This window comes from Thalassophryne amazonica, chromosome 9 (assembly GCF_902500255.1).
Source record: "Thalassophryne amazonica chromosome 9, fThaAma1.1, whole genome shotgun sequence".
Taxonomy (NCBI): Eukaryota; Metazoa; Chordata; class Actinopteri; order Batrachoidiformes; family Batrachoididae; genus Thalassophryne; species Thalassophryne amazonica.
The window spans coordinates 182,804-203,875 of record NC_047111.1 but is presented as its reverse complement, the minus strand read 5'-3'; the positions used below and the strand labels follow the sequence as shown (position 1 = coordinate 203,875).

The 21,072-nt window shown below is 44.5% G+C and overlaps 1 protein-coding gene across 1 annotated transcript in view; it reads left to right on the top strand.

Annotated features, from left to right (window-relative positions):
- The first annotated feature begins 217 nt into the window (after positions 1–217).
- psmg1 (proteasome (prosome, macropain) assembly chaperone 1) overlaps positions 218–21,072 on the top strand; it is a 39,048-nt gene continuing 18,193 nt past the window's right edge. The window contains exons 1-4 of the mRNA XM_034177476.1: positions 218–372; positions 4,105–4,208; positions 5,783–5,928; positions 18,587–18,649. Of these exons, the coding sequence (XP_034033367.1) occupies positions 278–372; positions 4,105–4,208; positions 5,783–5,928; positions 18,587–18,649 (408 nt within the window). The 5' untranslated portion in view covers positions 218–277. The remainder of the gene's footprint in view (positions 373–4,104; positions 4,209–5,782; positions 5,929–18,586; positions 18,650–21,072) is intronic.

Sequence of the window (21,072 nt, the reverse complement as noted above, 5' to 3'; positions counted from 1 at the left end):
TCCCTCGTGCAAAACGGAGGGGAAGGGGTAAGAGAGGAAGAATTGAGACTCAGCCTTATTGTGAAGCAGAGATGTGGATGCAGACTCTTATTGTGAAGAAGAGAGATGGATGTGGACTCTTATTGTGAAGCAGAGATGTGGATGCAGACTCTTATTGTGAAGTTGAGAGATGGATGTGGACTCTTATTGTGAAGCAGAGCTGTGGATGCAGACTCTTATTGTGAAGGAGAGAGGTGGCTGCGGACTCTTATTGTGAAATGTAGTTGTTTAGACGCGGATGATGGCGACGTTTTTTGGAGAAGTTCTGTCGGTTTTTTCTCGAGCCGTTCAGGAAGAAGATGAAGAAATCTACAGAGAGCTGGAGGACGAACGGTAACACACACGGAGCTAACAGCGCATATTAACACACACACACGGAGCTAACAGCGTGCATTACCACACACACACACACGGAGCTAACAGCGCACATTACCACACACACACACACACGGAGCTAACAGCGCACATTAACACACACACACGGAGCTAACAGCGCATATTAACACACACACACGGAGCTAACAGCGTGCATTACCACACACACACACACGGAGCTAACAGCGCACATTACCACACACACACACACACGGAGCTAACAGCGCACATTACCACACACACACACACGGAGCTAACAGCGCACATTACCACACACACACACACGGAGCTAACAGCGCATATTAACACACACACACGGAGCTAACAGCGCATATTAACACACACACACGGAGCTAACAGCGTGCATTACCACACACACACACACGGAGCTAACAGCGCATATTAACACACACACACGGAGCTAACAGCGCACATTACCACACACACACACACACGGAGCTAACAGCGCACATTACCACACACACACACACGGAGCTAACAGCGCATATTAACACACACACGGAGCTAACAGCGCACATTACCACACACACACACACACGGAGCTAACAGCGCACATTACCACACACACACACACACGGAGCTAACAGCGCACATTACCACACACACACACACGGAGCTAACAGCGCATATTAACACACACACACGGAGCTAACAGCGTGCATTACCACACACACACACACGGAGCTAACAGCGCACATTACCACACACACACACACACGGAGCTAACAGCGCACATTACCACACACACACACACACGGAGCTAACAGCGCACATTACCACACACACACACACGGAGCTAACAGCGCATATTAACACACACACACACACGGAGCTAACAGCGCACATTACCACACACACACACACGGAGCTAACAGCGCATATTAACACACACACACACACACACACGGAGCTAACAGCGCACATTACCACACACACACACACGGAGCTAACAGCGCACATTACCACACACACACACACACGGAGCTAACAGCGCACATTACCACACACACACACACGGAGCTAACAGCGCACATTACCACACACACACACACACGGAGCTAACAGCGCACATTACCACACACACACACACACGGAGCTAACAGCGCACATTACCACACACACACACACGGAGCTAACAGCGCACATTACCACACACACACACACGGAGCTAACAGCGCATATTAACACACACACACGGAGCTAACAGCGCGCATTACCACACACACACACACGGAGCTAACAGCGCACATTACCACACACACGGAGCTAACAGCGCACATTACCACACACACACACACGGAGCTAACAGCGTGCATTACCACACACACACACACGGAGCTAACAGCGCACATTACCACACACACACACACGGAGCTAACAGCGCATATTAACACACACACACGGAGCTAACAGCGCACATTACCACACACACACGGAGCTAACAGCGCATATTAACACACACACACGGAGCTAACAGCGTGCATTACCACACACACACACACGGAGCTAACAGCGCACATTACCACACACACACACACGGAGCTAACAGCGCATATTACCACACACACACACACGGAGCTAACAGCGCATATTACCACACACACACGGAGCTAACAGCGCATATTACCACACACACACGGAGCTAACAGCGCACATTACCACACACACACACACACACACGGAGCTAACAGCGCACATTACCACACACACACACACACACACACGGAGCTAACAGCGCACATTACCACACACACACACGGAGCTAACAGCGCATATTAACACACACACACGGAGCTAACAGCGTGCATTACCACACACACACACACGGAGCTAACAGCGCACATTACCACACACACACACACGGAGCTAACAGCGCATATTAACACACACACACGGAGCTAACAGCGCATATTAACACACACACACGGAGCTAACAGCGCATATTAACACACACACACGGAGCTAACAGCGTGCATTACCACACACACACACGGAGCTAACAGCGCACATTACCACACACACACACACACACGGAGCTAACAGCGCACATTACCACACACACACACACACACACGGAGCTAACAGCGCACATTACCACACACACACACACACACGGAGCTAACAGCGCACATTACCACACACACACACACACGGAGCTAACAGCGCACATTACCACACACACACACACACGGAGCTAACAGCGCACATTACCACACACACACACACACGGAGCTAACAGCGCACATTACCACACACACACACACACACACACACACGGAGCTAACAGCGCATATTAACACACACACACGGAGCTAACAGCGCGCATTAACACACACACGGAGGTAACAGCGCACATTACCACACACACGGAGCTAACAGCGCACATTACCACACACACGGAGCTAACAGCGCGCATTACCACACACACGGAGCTAACAGCGCACATTACCACACACACGGAGCTAACAGCGCACATTACCACACACACGGAGCTAACAGCGCGCATTACCACACACACGGAGCTAACAGCGCACATTACCTCACACACACACACACACACACGGAGCTAACAGCGCACATTACCACACACACGGAGCTAACAGCGCACATTACCACACACACGGAGCTAACAGCGCATATTAACACACACACACGGAGCTAACAGCGTGCATTAACACACACACGGAGCTAACAGCGCGCATTACCACACACACACACACACACACACGGAGCTAACAGCGCACATTACCACACACACACACACACGGAGCTAACAGCGCACATTACCACACACACACACACACGGAGGTAACAGCGCACATTACCACACACACACACACACGGAGGTAACAGCGCACATTACCACACACACGGAGCTAACAGCGCACATTACCACACACACGGAGCTAACAGCGCGCATTACCACACACACGGAGCTAACAGCGCACATTACCACACACACGGAGCTAACAGCGCACATTACCACACACACGGAGCTAACAGCGCGCATTACCACACACACGGAGCTAACAGCGCACATTACCTCACACACACACACACACACACACACGGAGCTAACAGCGCACATTACCTCACACACACACACACACACACGGAGCTAACAGCGCACATTACCTCACACACACACACACACACACGGAGCTAACAGCGCACATTACCACACACACGGAGCTAACAGCGCACATTACCACACACACGGAGCTAACAGCGCACATTACCACACACACGGAGCTAACAGCGCACATTACCACACACACACACACACACACGGAGCTAACAGCGCACATTACCACACACACACGGAGCTAACAGCGCACATTACCACACACACACGGAGCTAACAGCGCACATTACCACACACACACGGAGCTAACAGCGCACATTAACCCTCTGGGGTCTGAGGGCATTTTTTGGACAATTGACTCGCCTGGCATAAATGTTTTAGTATTGCTGTTAACAGCTCTCACACACGGAGCTAACGGCACACGTTAACACACACATTAAATATAGTAGAGAAAAAGCAAAGTGATTCCAAACTTGAGAAGAGCGCTGTGGGAGATGTTAGCTCTGACTGTGCCCTCTTTTCAGTTTGAGCTGTGAGCACCTGTATGCCTGAACCAGAAACCTGTTCTCTGTTGCCTTCAACAGGGAGGTTCATCTGCACTGGATCCCTGACGTCGCTGAGTCTCTGAGGTGTGGAACCAAGCTGCCATGTTCACAGTTCATCCTTGCTGTGGGCCACAATGCTACCGGTAGGTTAGCGAGTCTGAAAGCCGGTGCTACATGAACAATGACCTGACTGTAAAGACAGTGGGCCCAGGGCAGTGCCAGGTGGTTTTTGCTTTTGTCAAGATTACAGCTTCATTCCGGGAGGGTTCGGGCTGCAGCTATCCAGTATATTTGGAATCGAGTATTCTATCTATTAGTTTTTTCTTTGAGTAATTCGATAAAAAGTCCTTTTGTGTTTTTAAACAACATCAATATCTCCCTAAGCAGTGGCACAATGCTGCTGTGCCACCATGCAGATTTTTAAATTTAGGGTGTTCCCTTTCTCTCTTTTCCTGGGTCATTAAGAGTTTTGGAGCTTTGCTGAACCATAAGCCCAGGCGGTCTGTGAAAACTCCAGACTGCAGACAGGACTTTCTTTTTTTTTCTTATTGTACATTTCATTTGCACTTTTTATTGCTGTGGTTTATTCAGTGTTTAGTGTATATTTATACGTGCTGTACAGAGTGCAGCTCAAACCCAAGTCAGATTCCTTCTTTTCTGTCGATACTTCAGCGTTTCCACAAAACCTCTGATCAAATCTGAATAAAGGCATTTTCTTTTCTGGAGTAATTCAACATGATTCTTTTAAAGTGCGCTTCCTTTCGCTTCATCTGCGGAGGTGGAGAGCAGCCAGTGGGCCAGACTGTGGTTATAAAAAATATACCCACACAGTAAGTGCGTTTCAGACGACGCGCGCGGACCCTTTCTGTTGAGGCTTTATTTTACTCTGCTTTGTAATGTTGTAGCGTTGCCTGCTATGTTGATTAGCTCTTACATTAGTTATGCGCTATGGTCTTCTTCCCCGTTTTTTGTGGGAGCATTACAGCACCACATACAGGCCTGGTGTATGTACTACAGCGTTAAACAAAACCTGGAAGCAAAGAACATTTTTTGTAATTGAATGATTTGAGTTATTGGGTGAATTGTTTCAGCCCTGGGGAGGGCGGGTGTGGATCGATGCAGGTCTCTGAGTCTTTGAGTTTATTGCAGTCTGTTGAACATTGATGGACAGTCTGTGTGCATGAACAGGAAAGAACACAGGTGTTACCCCACATCTGCACCATGACGACCCCACGCTTCGCGCCGCCTGATGGGGGGGGTGTCTTCTTGGCTGAAATCTTGATGCTCCTGTCTGTTTTTGAATGCTTCACAGTAACGGGAAACAGTTCTGTTTCGTTTGAATGTTCAGAATTTTTGTGTGCAGCGCCTCTGTTGGGGGTTTATAAAAGTAGATGAGTCTAGCACCGCGCCTGGACGGGATACTGGTCTGAAGTCAGGTTACCTGCCTGTCCAAACCCGATACCCGTTCACAGCTGGGTGGACTGAGACTAAACAGGTTCGTGTCCAAAGGTACAGATGACAGCATGAGCAGGAATCAAACCCAGGTCAGGAGCTCCTGAACCACTGAACTACCTGCCCTGTCCTCGTCATCGTGGTCCATCTGAGTCAGTGGGTGGGAGCAGACTTGACCTTTGAGTTGACCTTTGGGTCTATTTGTTCATGCTGGAGCCAAACCTTCAACTCTTTCACAGGAAGTATTCATGTCTGCCTTTTCCAGGGTTTTTGTCCATGTACGTGCTCACGCCAGCACGTTGGACCAAAGTAGGACATGCAACAGTTTGGAATGAGAGGAGTCGCGCCTGTGCCGGACCAGCTGACCTCGACTGCAGATGTGTGTTCTACAGACACAAGGACAAGCCTTTGGTGAGTCTGGACGTCCTTTCACAGCATGGCTGCCCTTGAACGACCACGTGCACGACTTAAAAACTGTTCTCTGCTGAGACATTCCTTTGAATTTTCAGAGAATTTCTTTCTCTCCTTGCTTCAAGTGTGCTTGTACAGATGCACCGTGTCAAAGACACCAGGCGACGTATTGTGGTAGCATGCACGTGCCCATTTTAATTATTCTGACATGAGTACAAAGTGCATGAGTGCACCTCAGCCAGTGTGCACGTGCATCACAATGAGGTGAACATAGAAGCTGCAGGCTGCAGTCTGGCCCTTTGGACCAGAAGGACCTGTGCACTGTGTGCGCTCGCCAGACATGTTCTCAGAACCTATTCAGTGAATGTTTCTGAAGTGAAGTATTGTTAGCATTGTTAGCGGATCAGCTGTAACAGCTTGTGTTCGTGTCCTCGTGGTGATGTCATGGTTTATTAGGACTAAAAGATTGTCTGTCAGAGATTAATGTGGTAAATTTGGTTAATGAGGGGAAACTGACTTGAATATTCTCTGAAATGATAAAGGTGCAGGTTTGCTCCAGGGGGAAAATTTACAAGAAAATAAAGCAAATTTCTGGATTTATTTATTTTTAATCAGGCCACAGTGGGCTCTGGTAAGCGGCATGTCACACGTTAGTGTGTCAGTGTTGTGATCAGATAAATTATGTTGTAATATGTTGGCTAAACTTTCCTTATGGCCTGGTGACACGTACGATGATTCCTGAATGAAGGGAAAAAAGTAAAAAGACACGAATCATCAAGAAAAAGTGGACAAATGAGCGTTTAACATTTCCCACCACTGAATATCCTGCGAAATCAGCGCAAAAGGGATGAAAGAACAAAATGAACCGAAGCTAACGTTGAGGCTTTAAACAAAACACGCCTGGAGCCACCACTGGAGCAGTGTGTCTGCATCCTGCTCTGCCTTCCAGGAAGCGCATGATCCGACCCACTGTGGAGGTCTGTGTGCACATCGGTGGATCCACCTGCTCTTGTTCCTCGTCCAGAACAAAAGAGGGATCATCTCCTTCATCATCAGAATCCTCACTGTCTTGTTCAGACTCTGACAATGCGCTGCGCACTCCGTCTTGCTCCAGTGTTAAAAAAAAAAAAACTGAAGCACTAAACATTCATAAGACACCTCATTTTTACAAAAGAAAAACACCACCACACTAGCCACACGCTAAGTACTCCACCAAATAATACACACTCCAAACACACCAAATATTTCTCACATCTCTGTCTGTACACCTAATCAGAGCAGCAGCAATGTCAGCATGGACTGCGGAGGAAGGGACTGTGAATTTTCACTCCTCTCTGCTCTGTTTACTGCTTGCCATGAGCCACGGTCCTTCTCCTCCCTGTCTTCATGGGAACATTGGCAGACACCCCCCAAGTAGAGCAGGGCGTGGCTTTGCTTCGAACCAATGAAGCATTAATTCGAATCACTGCTTCGATGGTTTGTTGTACGAGGTCTGTCCGTAAAGTATAGGTCCTTTTTATTTTTTTCAAAAACTATATGGATTTCATTCATATGTTTTTACGTCAGACATGCTTGAACCCTCGTGCGCATGCGTGAGTTTTTCCACGCCTGTCGGTGACGTCATTCGCCTGTGAGCACGCCTTGTGGGAGGAGTCGTCCAGCCCCTCGTCGGAATTCCTTTGTCTGAGAAGTTGCTGAGAGACTGGCGCTTTGTTTTTTCTAAACCTGTGAGACACATCGAAGTGGACACGGTTCGAAAAATTAAGCTGGTTTTCAGTGAAAATTTTAACAGCTGATGAGAGATTTTGAGGTGATTCTGTCGCTTTAAGGACTTTTCACGGTGCGAGACGTTGCGCAGCGCTCTCAGCTGCCGTCGTCAGCCTGTTTCAAGCTTAAAACCTCCACATTTCAGGCTCTATTGATCCAGGACGTCGTGAGAGAACAGAGAAGTTTCAGAAGAAGTCGGTTTCAGCATTTTATCCGGATGTTCCACTGTTAAAGGAGATTTTTTTTAATGAAAGACTTGCGGGCGGATTGCAGCGTCGGCTCGCAGCCGCCGCGACGCTCCGCCACAGGAAAAACACCTCTGCTGGAAGCCTTAAGGACAAGTTGGAACATCTCCAGCTGATAAACAATTTCTCATATACTCACTCCACTGAAAGCCATCAAAAGCCAACTGGATTTTAACAAATGGTTATCAACACGGAGGTGTTTTTCCTGTGCCGCCGCGTCGGCTGCGTCCCGATGCGCGGACCCGTCCGCACGTCTTTCATTAAAAAAATCTCCTTTAACAGTGGAATATCCGGATAAAATGCTGAAACCGACTTCTTCTGAAACTTCTCTGTTCTCTCACGACGTCCTGGATCAATAGAGCCTGAAATGTGGAGGTTTTCAGCTTGAACAGGCTGATGACGCTGCCTGAGAGCGCAGCGCGACGTCTCGCACCGTGAAAAGTCCTTAAAGCGACAAAATCACCTCAAAATCTCTCATCAGCTGTTAAAATTTTCACTGAAAACCAGCTTAATTTTTCGAACCATGTCCACTTCGATGTGTCTCACAGGTTTAGAAAAAATTTTGATCAAACAAAGCGCCAGTCTCTCAGCAACTTCTCAGACAAAGGAATTCCGACGAGAGGCTGGACGACTCCTCCCACAAGGAGTGCTCACAGGCGAATGACGTCACCGACAGGCGTGGAAAAACTCACGCATGCGCACGAGGGTTCAAGCATGTCTGACGTAAAAACATATGAATGAAATCCATATAGTTTTTGAAAAAAATAAAAAGGACCTATACTTTACGGACAGCCCTCGTATTATTTCGCTTTTTCTTAATTTTTCCCCACGTCCAGATAAAGCGGAAGAAAATGGATGGATGGATATTTTGACCCGACCTGTTCTTCTGAAACAGTTGATAGATGTATTTTATAACTTAAAAACGGGACCGATGCTAACGCCTTAGCATGTCTATGGCGTTTTCAATGTTAAAGTTAGCATTAAGCTGTTCGTATTTTCTGTTACAGAAAACATGTACAGTTTGTGTGCATGTTTTCTGTATAATAAATAATGGCTTAGCATTTGTTGTCGTAAAAGCATCAAATGTATTACGAATTGTAATTTTTTATTTATTTTTTATTTATATATTAATAATAATAATCAGAAGAATCAGAATCACCTTTGTCATTGTAATTTGCATGTACAACAAGACAGTTTGTAGTGTGTTTTCTTTGTTTCAGTGGGCTTCATACTCATTAAAATTCACCAGAATATACAAAATTTGACTTGCTCTTTTAAAAAATTCTGGGGGAGATCCCCGGACCCCCACAGTTTGAAGTGTGTTTTCTTTGTTTCAGAGGGCTTCATACTCACTAAAATTCACCAGAATATACAAAATTTGACTTGCTCTTTAAAAAAATGTTCTGGGGGAGCACCCCCAGACCCCCCAGAATCAAGACTACACCCCGCCCCCACCACCCTTTTATGTACCTTTATGTTCAAGTTTTGCGTTCTTTTTATGCTTTGTCTCTCCTTAGAGGCTATTTAGAATAGATTTGTATGCTGTATAATGTGTTTATTGTATTTATTGAGGAAAAAAAGTGTGTGCCCCCACTACGCCACATTTTAGGGAATTGCTGGCATTGATTTTTGCCAAGAAAAAATTTCAGTCAGATGAAAATGTGTTGCTTTAACCCATGGCTTAAAGTCTCGCTTCTGTAAACTGCCACCTGGTTTGCACAAATGGAGGTGCAGTTCGCTCAGAGAGATCACCGCTCAGAGAAATTACTGCAGATGACATGAAATATTATGTTGTGACGGCCCTCAGCTCCACGGAAATGAAGCTGATCGCACTCCTGAGAAGCCCTCCCTGCTCTGAACAAATACAAAGTGATCAAGGATCACCTCCTCCAACCTTTTGAACTGTCAGAGTGAAAGGGCCAGCAGGCTCTTCTGTCTGCACGGGCAGCAGGACAGCAAGTCTTTCAGAGTTCATCAGCAGAATGCTGCAGCTCCTGGCAGGACACCAGCCATTTTTTTTGGGCAGCAACTCTCTCCTCAGGTATGTGCAGTCATGGAACAGCACCACGATCACGGACTGCCATGTGCTCGCGGAGGAGACCTAGAAACTCTTCCTGGCCAGCCAGCATTGCATAACAGCAGCCACACTCGCCCCATCACACGCAGCGGCAGAAGCCCCATAACACCCAGCAGCACCGCCACAGAGGAGCTGCATCTCTCCTCCACTGCAGTGCTCACTAACCGGCTTCTGCACTGTGTGAAAACATTCAGCTGCTCGAACTAAGTCAAAATAAACGCTCAGGTTCCAAAAACTAAGCAAACGATAACAAACCGCCAAGAACGACAGCAAACCAAAATACAGATGAATTCAGGTTTTTGGTGGCATTTGTTCAAACTTTTCAACAGTTAAACAATCCTGACAAAGTGCCAGCTGCAGGAACAAAGCTGTGTGAAGGTTAAACAATCTCAACAAAAGTCCAGATTTCTTTTGTTTGGACTTCGTTGTCCTTTAAGTGCCATGTGACTGGGCCTTCATTTTGTTGGATCATGTCACCATGTAACAGCCATAGGAACTGGTCTCTGATTCTGTGAGGCTGGGAACCAGAGACCGGCTTTTAGTGGACATGTAAATAAAGTCAGAATAACAGGCTTCCTGGACAATCAAAAATAAAGGTGATCAGCTCCAAATGAATCAAAGGGAAAAGGGAGAAAACTGCAGTTGACATTAATGTTTCCTGAGCTCCATGAGAACAATTCAAAATATCCACAAAGCTCCAGGTGGGCCTGGGCGACATGGATCCATGCACCTGAGCCAAAGAACAGAAGAAAGACCTGTAATTCATTCCAAAAGTCTACTGAGGTGGATTTAGCACCCCCATCAAGTCAGGTCTTTTTTTTCCAGAAGTCTTTTGTGGTACTGACCACCAAGCCTGACTTCAGTGGAGTCATTTATTGCTGAGATATAGATATAGAACATGAGCTGAGTTCACTCAACTTCACCAGCTAATAGGGCAGCGCTGTCTCGTTTGAACCCCTGCACGATATTGCAGGATTTGACCACATTCAGGGACGGCAACAACCTGCACGGACACGGGAGAGACTAATGGAGTGTGGGAGTTTCAGCACAAACTAGGCCTATTTGGCCAGGCCCAACCCAGCAAACAGGCCGGTTTAAAATGGTTTGCACTGAAAAGCCCGTCCTCCAAGGTTTGTGCTGATACCATTAGTCAGAAATTGTAACTTTTGGGTGGCCAAAAAAACAAAAAAAACAAAAAAAAAACGTGTCCAAAATTTTAGGCGTCGACCAGCATCACGCACACCCAACCCACGGGGGGAGGGGGGGGGGGGGTCGGGGGGAGGGGCCCTCCTCCATGAAAATAAAAAAAAAATAGTGCCCCGAGTGCATGTACCGTTTTAAAGACGGCGTGCATGTCCGCACTTCCAAAATATCACAAAAATCAGCAAAAAATAAATAAAAGTACTTAATTTACTCATATTAGGAGTCAGTCTGGTTCAGGGGTCTGCAGCCTTTAGTGTCAAGAGACGTTTTTGTCTCATCTTCAATGAATAAAACTCTTCTGGAGCCACAAAACATATTTGGCCTTTAAAACGAATGAATAAAGATAATACAGCTTATAAAGTTTTTTTCTATATACAGTTCAACTATATATATATATATATATATATATATTTTTTTTTTTTTTTTTTTTTTGCTTGTTTCTTTGTTTTGTACAATCCTAAATCATAAAAGCTTGGAGGATATAAAAAATGTGGTGGTGGGGGACCCATAATGATCCTGACATTTTCTTTGACTTCAATTTACTGTATGAAACTGACATATTTCATGTTTTGTGAGGTCAGCTTTATGTTTTTTGTTAATATATATCCATTCCTACATTTAAGGCCTGCAGCATTTTCCAAGGGGGGGAAAAGGTTGGGACAGGACAATTTATTCTAAATATGAGAATTAATTCATCATTTTTCCAGCCAGTTTTCTTGAGAAATGTCAGAGGATGAAAACATGAACATTTCCAACTCACTGAATATTTTTTAGACTTCATTTACATCAATCATTCAGAAATACAAACAGTGTGGTACTTTATGGTAAATCTGTGTCAGGTAGGCAAAAAACAACAGAAAATATAAAACTAAATATAAAACATAAAACTCAAAATATAAAAGCTCAGGCTGTCTTGGTTATAATATACTTACAGCACCTTATTTTCCACTCTACACTCCACAATCATAACAGCTGTTTAAATAAACGTTTGTAATAGTAGTTCCTTGTGTTCTAAAGTCAAATAGTGCATTACAGTAGCTTGTACTCCACTCAAGAGAAGTTTTGTTTCCAAAACCTCAGTCCACTGTAGCAACCAAGCTGCCCCAGTTACACACAATCAAAATGGCGTCCAGATTACATAATTTTGTGGGAGTCGGCCGTCTCTATGTTCTCTCTGCCCTGATTCATGCATTTGTCTCTTCTGGATTGGACTACTGCAATGTTATGTTCTATTTTAAAATGAGGTGGGCTTCATAGATAATTGGCAAAGCTTCTGGGGAAAACCTGGTCTTGTTAGGAGAGACGGCATCCATCCCACTTTGGATGGAGCAGCTCTCATTTCTAGAAATCTGGCCAATTTTCTTAAATCCTCCAAACTGTGACTGTCTAGCGTTGGGACCAGGAAGCAGAGTTGTAGTCTTACACACCTCTCTGCAGCTTCTCTCCCCCTGCCATCCCCTCATTACCCCATCCCCGTAGAGACGGTGCCTGCTCCCAGACCACCAATAACCAGCAAAAATCTATTTAAGCATAAAAATTCAAAAAGAAAAAAATAATATATCACCTTCAACTGCACCACAGACTAAAACAGTTAAATGTGGTCTATTAAACATTAGGTCTCTCTCTTCTAAGTCCCTGTTAGTAAATGATATAATAATTGATCAACATATTGATTTATTCTTCCTTACAGAAACCTGGTTACAGCAGGATGAATATGTTAGTTTAAATGAGTCAACACCCCCGAGTCACACTAACTGCCAGAATGCTCGTAGCACGGGCCGTGGCGGAGGATTAGCAGCAATCTTCCATTCCAGCTTATTAATTAATCAAAAACCCAGACAGAGCTTTAATTCATTTGAAAGTTTGACTCTTAGTCTTGTCCATCCAAATTGGAAGTCCCAAAAACCAGTTTTATTTGTTATTATCTATCGTCCACCTGGTCGTTACTGTGAGTTTCTCTGTGAATTTTCAGACCTTTTGTCTGACTTAGTGCTTAGCTCAGATAAGATAATTATAGTGGGCGATTTTAACATCCACGTAGATGCTGAGAATGACAGCCTCAGCACTGCATTTAATCTATTATTAGACTCTATTGGCTTTGCTCAAAAAGTAAATGAGTCCACCCACCACTTTAATCATATCTTAGATCTTGTTCTGACTTATGGTATGGAAATTGAAGACTTAACAGTATTCCCTGAAAACCCCCTTCTGTCTGATCATTTCTTAACATTTACATTTACTCTGATGGACTACCCAGCAGTGGGGAATAAGTTTCATTACAGTAGAAGTCTTTCAGAAAGTGCTGTAACTAGGTTTAAGGATATGATTCCTTCTTTATGTTCTCTAATGCCATATACCAACACAGTGCAGAGTAGCTACCTAAACTCTGTGAGTGAGATAGATTATCTCGTCAGTAGTTTTACATCCTCATTGAGCACAACTTTGGATGCTGTAGCTCCTCTGAAAAAGAGAGCTTTAAATCAGAAGTGCCTGACTCCGTAGTTTAACCCACAAACTCGCAGCTTAAAGCAGATAACCCATAAGTTGGAGAGGAAATGGCGTCTCACTAATTTAGAAGATCTTCACTTAGCCTGGAAAAAGTCTGTTGCTCTATAAAAAGCCCTCCGTAAAGCTAGGACATCTTACTACTCATCACTAATTGAAGAAAATAAGGACAACCCCAGGTTTCTTTTCAGCACTGTAGCCAGGCTGACAGAGTCAGAGCTCTATTGAGCCGAGTAGTCCTTTAACTTTAACTAGTAATGACTTCATGACTTTCTTTGCTAATAAAATTTTAACTACTAGAGAAAAAATTACTCATAACCATCCCAAAGACGTATCGTTATCTTTGGCTGCTTTCAGTAATGCTGGTATTTGGTTAGACTCTTTCTCTCCGATTGTTCTGTCTGAGTTATTTTCATTAGTTACTTCCTCCAAACCATCAACATGTCTATTAGACCCCATTCCTACCAGGCTGCTCAAGGAAGCCCTACCATTAATTAATGCTTTGATCTTAAATATGATCCATCTGTCTTTGTTAGTTGGCTATGTACCACAGGCTTTTAAGGTGGCAGTAATTAAACCATTACTTAAAAAGCCATCACTTGACCCAGCTATCTTAGCTAATTATAGGCCAATCTTCAACCTTCCTTTTCTCTCAAAAATTCTTGAAAGGGTAGTTGTAAAACAGCTAACTGATCATCTGCAGAGGAATGGTCTATTTGAAGAGTTTCAGTCAGGTTTTAGAATTCATCATAGTACAGAAACAGCATTAGTGAAGGTTACAAATGATCTTCTTATGGCCTCAGACAGTGGACTCATCTCTGTGCTTGTTCTGTTAGACCTCAGTGCTGCTTTTGATACTGTTGACCGTAAAAATTTTATTACAGAGATTAGAGCATGCCATATCAATCAATCAATCAATTTTTTTTATATAGCGCCAAATCACAACAAACAGTTGCCCCAAGGCGCTTTATATTGTAAGGCAAGGCCATACAATAATTATGTAAAACCCCAACGGTCAAAACGACCCCCTGTGAGCAAGCACTTGGCTACAGTGGGAAGGAAAAACTCCCTTTTAACAGGAAGAAACCTCCAGCAGAACCAGGCTCAGGGAGGGGCAGTCTTCTGCTGGGACTGGTTGGGGCTGAGGGAGAGAACCAGGAAAAAGACATGCTGTGGAGGGGAGCAGAGATCGATCACTAATGATTAAATGCAGAGTGGTGCATACAGAGCAAAAAGAAAAAGAAACAGTGCATCATGGGAACCCCCCAGCAGTCTACGTCTATAGCAGCATAACTAAGGGATGGTTCAGGGTCACCTGATCCAGCCCTAACTATAAGCTTTAGCAAAAAGGAAAGTTTTAAGCCTAATCTTAAAAGTAGAGAGGGTGTCTGTCTCCCTGATCTGAATTGGGAGCTGGTTCCACAGGAGAGGAGCCTGAAAGCTGAAGGCTCTGCTTCAGGTATTAAAGGTATTAAAGGCACTGCGCTGCGGTGGTTTGAATCATATTTATCTAATAAATTACAATTTGTTCATGTAAATGGGGAGTCTTCTTCACAGACTAAGGTTCCACAAGGTTCTGTGCTAGGACCAATTTTATTCACTTTATACATGCTTCCCTTAGGCAGTATTATTAGAAAGCATTGCTTAAATTTTCATTGTTACGCAGATGATACCCAGCTTTATCTATCCATGAAGCCAGAGGACACACACCAATTAGCTAAACTGCAGGATTGTCTTACAGACATAAAGACATGGATGACCTGTAATTTCCTGCTTTTAAATTCAGATAAAGCTGAAGTTATTGTACTTGGCCCCTCAAATCTTAGAAACATGGTGTCTAACCAGATCCTTACTCTGGATGGCATTACCCTGACCTCTAGTAATACTGTGAGAAATCTTGGAGTCATTTTTGATCAGGATATGTCATTCAAAGCGCATATTAAACAAATATGTAGGACTGCTTTTTTGCATTTACGCAATATCTCTAAAATCAGAAAGGTCTTGTCTCAGAGTGATGCTGAAAAACTAATTCATGCATTTATTTCCTCTAGGCTGGACTATTGTAATTCATTATTATCAGGTTGTCCTAAAAGTTCCCTAAAAAGCCTTCAGTTAATTCAAAATGCTGCAGCTAGAGTACTGACGGGGACTAGAAGGAGAGAGCATATCTCACCCATATTGGCCTCTCTTCATTGGCTTCCTGTTAATTCTAGAATAGAATTTAAAATTCTTCTTCTTACTTATAAGGTTTTGAATAATCAGGTCCCATCTTATCTTAGGGACCTCATAGTACCATATCACCCCAATAGAGCGCTTCGCTCTCAGACTGCAGGCTTACTTGTAGTTCCTAGGGTTTGTAAGAGTAGAATGGGAGGCAGAGCCTTCAGCTTTCAGGCTCCTCTCCTGTGGAACCAGCTCCCAATTCAGATCAGGGAGACAGACACCCTCTCTACTTTTAAGATTAGGCTTAAAACTTTCCTTTTTGCTAAAGCTTATAGTTAGGGCTGGATCAGGTGACCCTGAACCATCCCTTAGTTATGCTGCTATAGACTTAGACTGCTGGGGGGTTCCCATGATGCACTGCATGTTTCTTTCTCTTTTTGCTCTGTATGCACCACTCTGCATTTAATCATTAGTGGTTGATCTCTGCTTCCCTCCACAGCATGTCTTTTTCCTGGTTCTCTCCCTCAGCCCCAACCAGTCCCAGCAGAAGACTGCCCCTCCCTGAGCCTGGTTCTGCTGGAGGTTTCTTCCTGTTAAAAGGGAGTTTTTCCTTCCCACTGTCGCCAAGTGCTTGCTCACAGGGGGTCGTTTTGACTGTTGGGCTTTTTCTGTAATTATTGTATGGCTTTTGCCTTACAATATAAAGCGCCTTGGGGCAACTGTTGTGATTTGGCGCTATATAAATAAAATTGATTGATATTTTAGTAACCAATTGATTGAAAATGCTGCTGCCAGAATTTTGACACAAAGTAGAACATTTGACCACATCACGCCCGTTTTGGTATCTCTTCACTGGCTTCCTGTCACTGCAAGATCAGATTTTGAGGTTTTGTTATTAGTTTATAAAATTGTTCATGGACTTGCACCTCCCTATCTGGCTGACCTGGTGAAGCCCTATGTACCAGCTCAGGCCCTGCGTTTACAGGGTGCAGGACTACTTTTGTGTGTTCCCAGGGTGAATAAAAAGTCTGTGGGGCACAGATCTTTCTCTGACCGTGGAACGATCTCCCGGCACAAATTCAGCAGTCAGATACTGTGGAGACTTTTAAGTCACGTCTAAAGGCCCCTTTGTTTTCCCTGTTTTGTCATTAGTGTTATTGTGTTCTGATGTTTTTATTCTTGTGCTCTTTTATGGTTTTGTCTTTTTATTGTGTTCTTAAATTTTTTTAAATTCAGGTTTCCATGTTTTCTGGTATTGTGTTGTGTGAAGCACCTTGATCGGACCTCATCGCAAATTGGTGCTATAGAAATGAATAAATTTGTTTTATTTGATTTGCTTCTGAAGATCACTGCAGAGTTTCTCCACGTCAGGTTTTTTTTTTTTTAAGGTGTGTGTGTGTGTGTGTGTGTGTGTGTGTGTGTGTGTGTGTGTGTGTGTGTGTGTGTGTGTGTGTGTGTGTGTGTGTGTGTGTGTGTGTGTGTGATTTTTATTCAGTTCATTCCTATATTCTCATTTTTAAAGGAATTTTGACCATTTATTAATTTCAGTATGTCACCAACACGCGCACTTGGTGTGAACAGGACGCAGCGTCAGAACTGTGCAGGGAGAAATGAAGCGCAATTTTGCAGTTTTGTTTTTCTTAACGTGTTGCTTCACTCTCGGCTCCGCGCACGCTCTCTACACAGCTAACCAGAGTAGCTACGTTTTGTCGCCTGTACAACCGCCTCGCCACGTTTGAGCTCCAGGTCATAAACAAACCACAACACGTGTCCACTTTCCACTGCATCCTCACTTTTTCTTTGCATTTTCACTTTGTAATTTGCCCAAAAAATGCTGTGTTTCTGCCGGGGACAGACGAGGGCTGCTTTGAGTGTTGAGGACCCTAGTAACTGGAGAAGACCAAAAACACACCCACTTTTCACCGGGCCGCAGCAGACAGCTGAGACATCGGGGGACAAGCTGACCAGGAGGACCCGAAACACAGAGAGAGACATCAGGGGACAAGCTGACCAGGAGGACCCGAAACACAGAGAGAGACGTCAGGGGACAAGCTGACCAGGAGGACCCAAAACACAGAGAGAGACATCAGGGGACAAACTGACCAGGAGGACCCGAAACACCGTGCCAGCTGCTGCCTACTCCAGTAAAATTTGAGGTGTGACACGCCCTGTCTCAGGTTGTCCCCCATGTCTGTCACACAAACCCACGTCTGTGGTGAATCACGACACGGTCAGTCCCGTGATGTCCCCGATGTGACTGTTAACCCAATGCCACGTGCTGCGGTCTGAACGTCTCACTTCATCTGAGCGTTTCACTGCTCTGTCTTTCTGCACACAGCGATCATGGCCGTATTTTTCCTAAATAATGATGCAGCCGTGCTAAATACACACTCAGTAGTTCTCATGATGTCTGTTATTACAAAGTAAATGTGTGTGTTTATTGATTTATTTATTGGGGGGTGGGGGGGAGGGTTGTGTGCCCTGTGTCTTGAGGGGTTTTTTCACCCATTTCTCACAGCTCCTCCTTGGCTTCCTTGGCTGTTCTGCAGCATCTTCAGCCAGACGTTGGATGAAGCCGAGCGTTCTGTGTCTGCAGCTTTGTGTTTGGACACGTTCCACGCACATCCACTCGTCTCACCTCTATTTGTCTGAACCAGTGAAGCTGGCTTTAAATTGACACATTTTTCTCCTTTTGAAGGTTTGGATTTGCCAAGTGAGTTGCTTCATTGCAGAAGACCAGCTGTTCCAGTGGACAGAAAAGGTAAGGTTTGATTCTGTGGCTCCCGCTCAGTGTGCGAGACGCCGTAAAGAACACGTTACGACATGCACATGTCCTTCTGGAGGTTATCCTCAGTCTGTTTTTAACCCTGTGTTCGCTCTCATGTCGTTTACTGTGAGGACAAAGCTGAACCGTCTCTGCACACGTGACCCAGTGAAGCTGCTTCTCGTGGATGATTATAGTAGTTGGTCGTCTTTCTTTCCTCCAGCTGCAAACTTATTGCAACATGTTCACGTCTCAGCATTACTGTCCAGGACATTATTGTCCAGTTGTTCAGGACTCATAAAAAAAACATTCTGATTGTATAAGTGGAGTTGCTGGAGCAGTTGTCCTCTGAGTCCATCCTACATCTTGACATGTCCTGCTGCAGCTTGTGTTAGCTGGTAAATGATGTCATCAGGTCAGAGGTCGCTGATGGATCCCGGGCGCTCCTTTTAAAACTGTAAGGGGTCGATTGTTTCAAGCAGTCACACCTGGACTCTGGAACACCTGTCCCCTGTCTCTGAGCTGCACAGACTCTCTGGACTCGTTTAAAAAGCAGCTGAAGACAAGCTTTTAGTTAGGCTTGTTATTTTTAGGGCCCGAGTAGGCAACGTCTTACGAGGACCCTATTGTAATTGCGCTGTTTATTATTATTTATTATTATTATTATTATTAGGGTCCGAGTAGGCAACGTCCTACGAGGACCCTATTGTAATTGCGCTGTTTATTATTATTTATTATTATTATTATTATTAGGGCCCGAGTAGGCAACGTCCTACGAGGACCCTATTGTAATTGCGCTGTTTATTATTATTTATTATTATTATTATTAGGGCCCGAGTAGGCAACATCCTACGAGGACCCTATTGTAATTGCGCTGTTTATTATTATTATTATTAGGGCCCGAGTAGGCAACGTCCTACGAGGACCCTATTGTAATTGCGCTCTTTATTATTATTATTATTAGGGCCCGAGTAGGCAACATCCTACGAGGACCCTATTGTAATTGCGCTGTTTATTATTATTATTATTAGGGCCCGAGTAGGCAACGTCCTACGAGGACCCTATTGTAATTGCGCTGTTTATTATTATTTATTATTATTAATATTAGGGCCCGAGTAGGCAACGTCCTACGAGGACCCTATTGTAATTGCACTGTTTATTATTATTATTATTATTATTAGGGCCCGAGTAGGCAACATCCTACGAGGACCCTATTGTAATTGCACTGTTTATTATTATTATTATTATTTATTATTATTATTATTCTTGCCACTTTTGAAATCGAAATTTCGGCCACTTCCCATGCTCAAAAACTCACCAAACTTCCCACAGTCTTCCGGCCGGATCCGAAATTCGATATTTTGGGGGCGTCGCACATGGTCGCACAAAAATCGCAAAATAGCGCCCACTAGAAATTTTCAAAAACCCCTCCACATTGGGCTTTTTTCGTCATAGCCTCACGAAATTCGGTACACATATTTACCATGCCAGGACGCATGAAAAAGTCTCTTACTGTCATGGTGAAATATCGACAGGAAGTCGGCCATTTTGATTATAAGTTTCGATTTTGAGCAAATTTTTGCCAGTTTTGCCAATTTCCACTACTTACATTTGAACGAACCCGTCCTAGGGATTTTATCCGATCGTCTTCAAATTTGGTCAAAATCATCACAACACAATGGTGATTAAAAGTTATCAAAAGATTCTAATTAAGTCAAAAGGCGTGGCTGCTAGGGGTCGTCAAACTTTGGCGAGCTTTTCCGAGCACGCCATTTCACTTCGACCGGCTGTCACTCCCACATATTTCATCGTAGATCCTTCAAACTTGCTGGACATGATGAGGGCTCCGCCCTGAACGTCTGCATATCTTAAGTTCCCACCTCCGCCATAGCGCCCCTTGGTGGTGGCGAGAAATTCCACTTCTAAAACATGCAGAACAAATTGGTGAACGTAGGCGATGAACGCCGTGAAGTTATGAGTAACGGCGTCTGTGTGGCGGCATACTGAATATCGCCCCTTCGCCATGAAATTACGTTCTTCCTTTTGACAGCTTTAATTTTGTCATATCATCATGAAAATTGATACACAGGTCGAGCACAGCCGCCTCTTACAATTCATAGGGGCGGCGCCCATGGGTGGGGCAAAATGCCTCAATAGCACCCCCTTGAAGCTTTCAAAAACCCCTCCCCATAGGGGTTTTTTTTGTTGTTGGGAGATGAAAATTGTTACGTGTGACTTCCATAGACGCACAAAAAAGTCTCTTGCGCCATGGGTCTAGTCCAAACAGGAAGTCGGCCATTTTGAATTTTCTTGTCATTTTGCCATGATTTCCACATGTTGTATTTGAACGAACTCCTCCTTGGGATTTTTTCCAATGCACTTCAAATGTCTTTCACAGCATCCAGAGATGATACTGACCA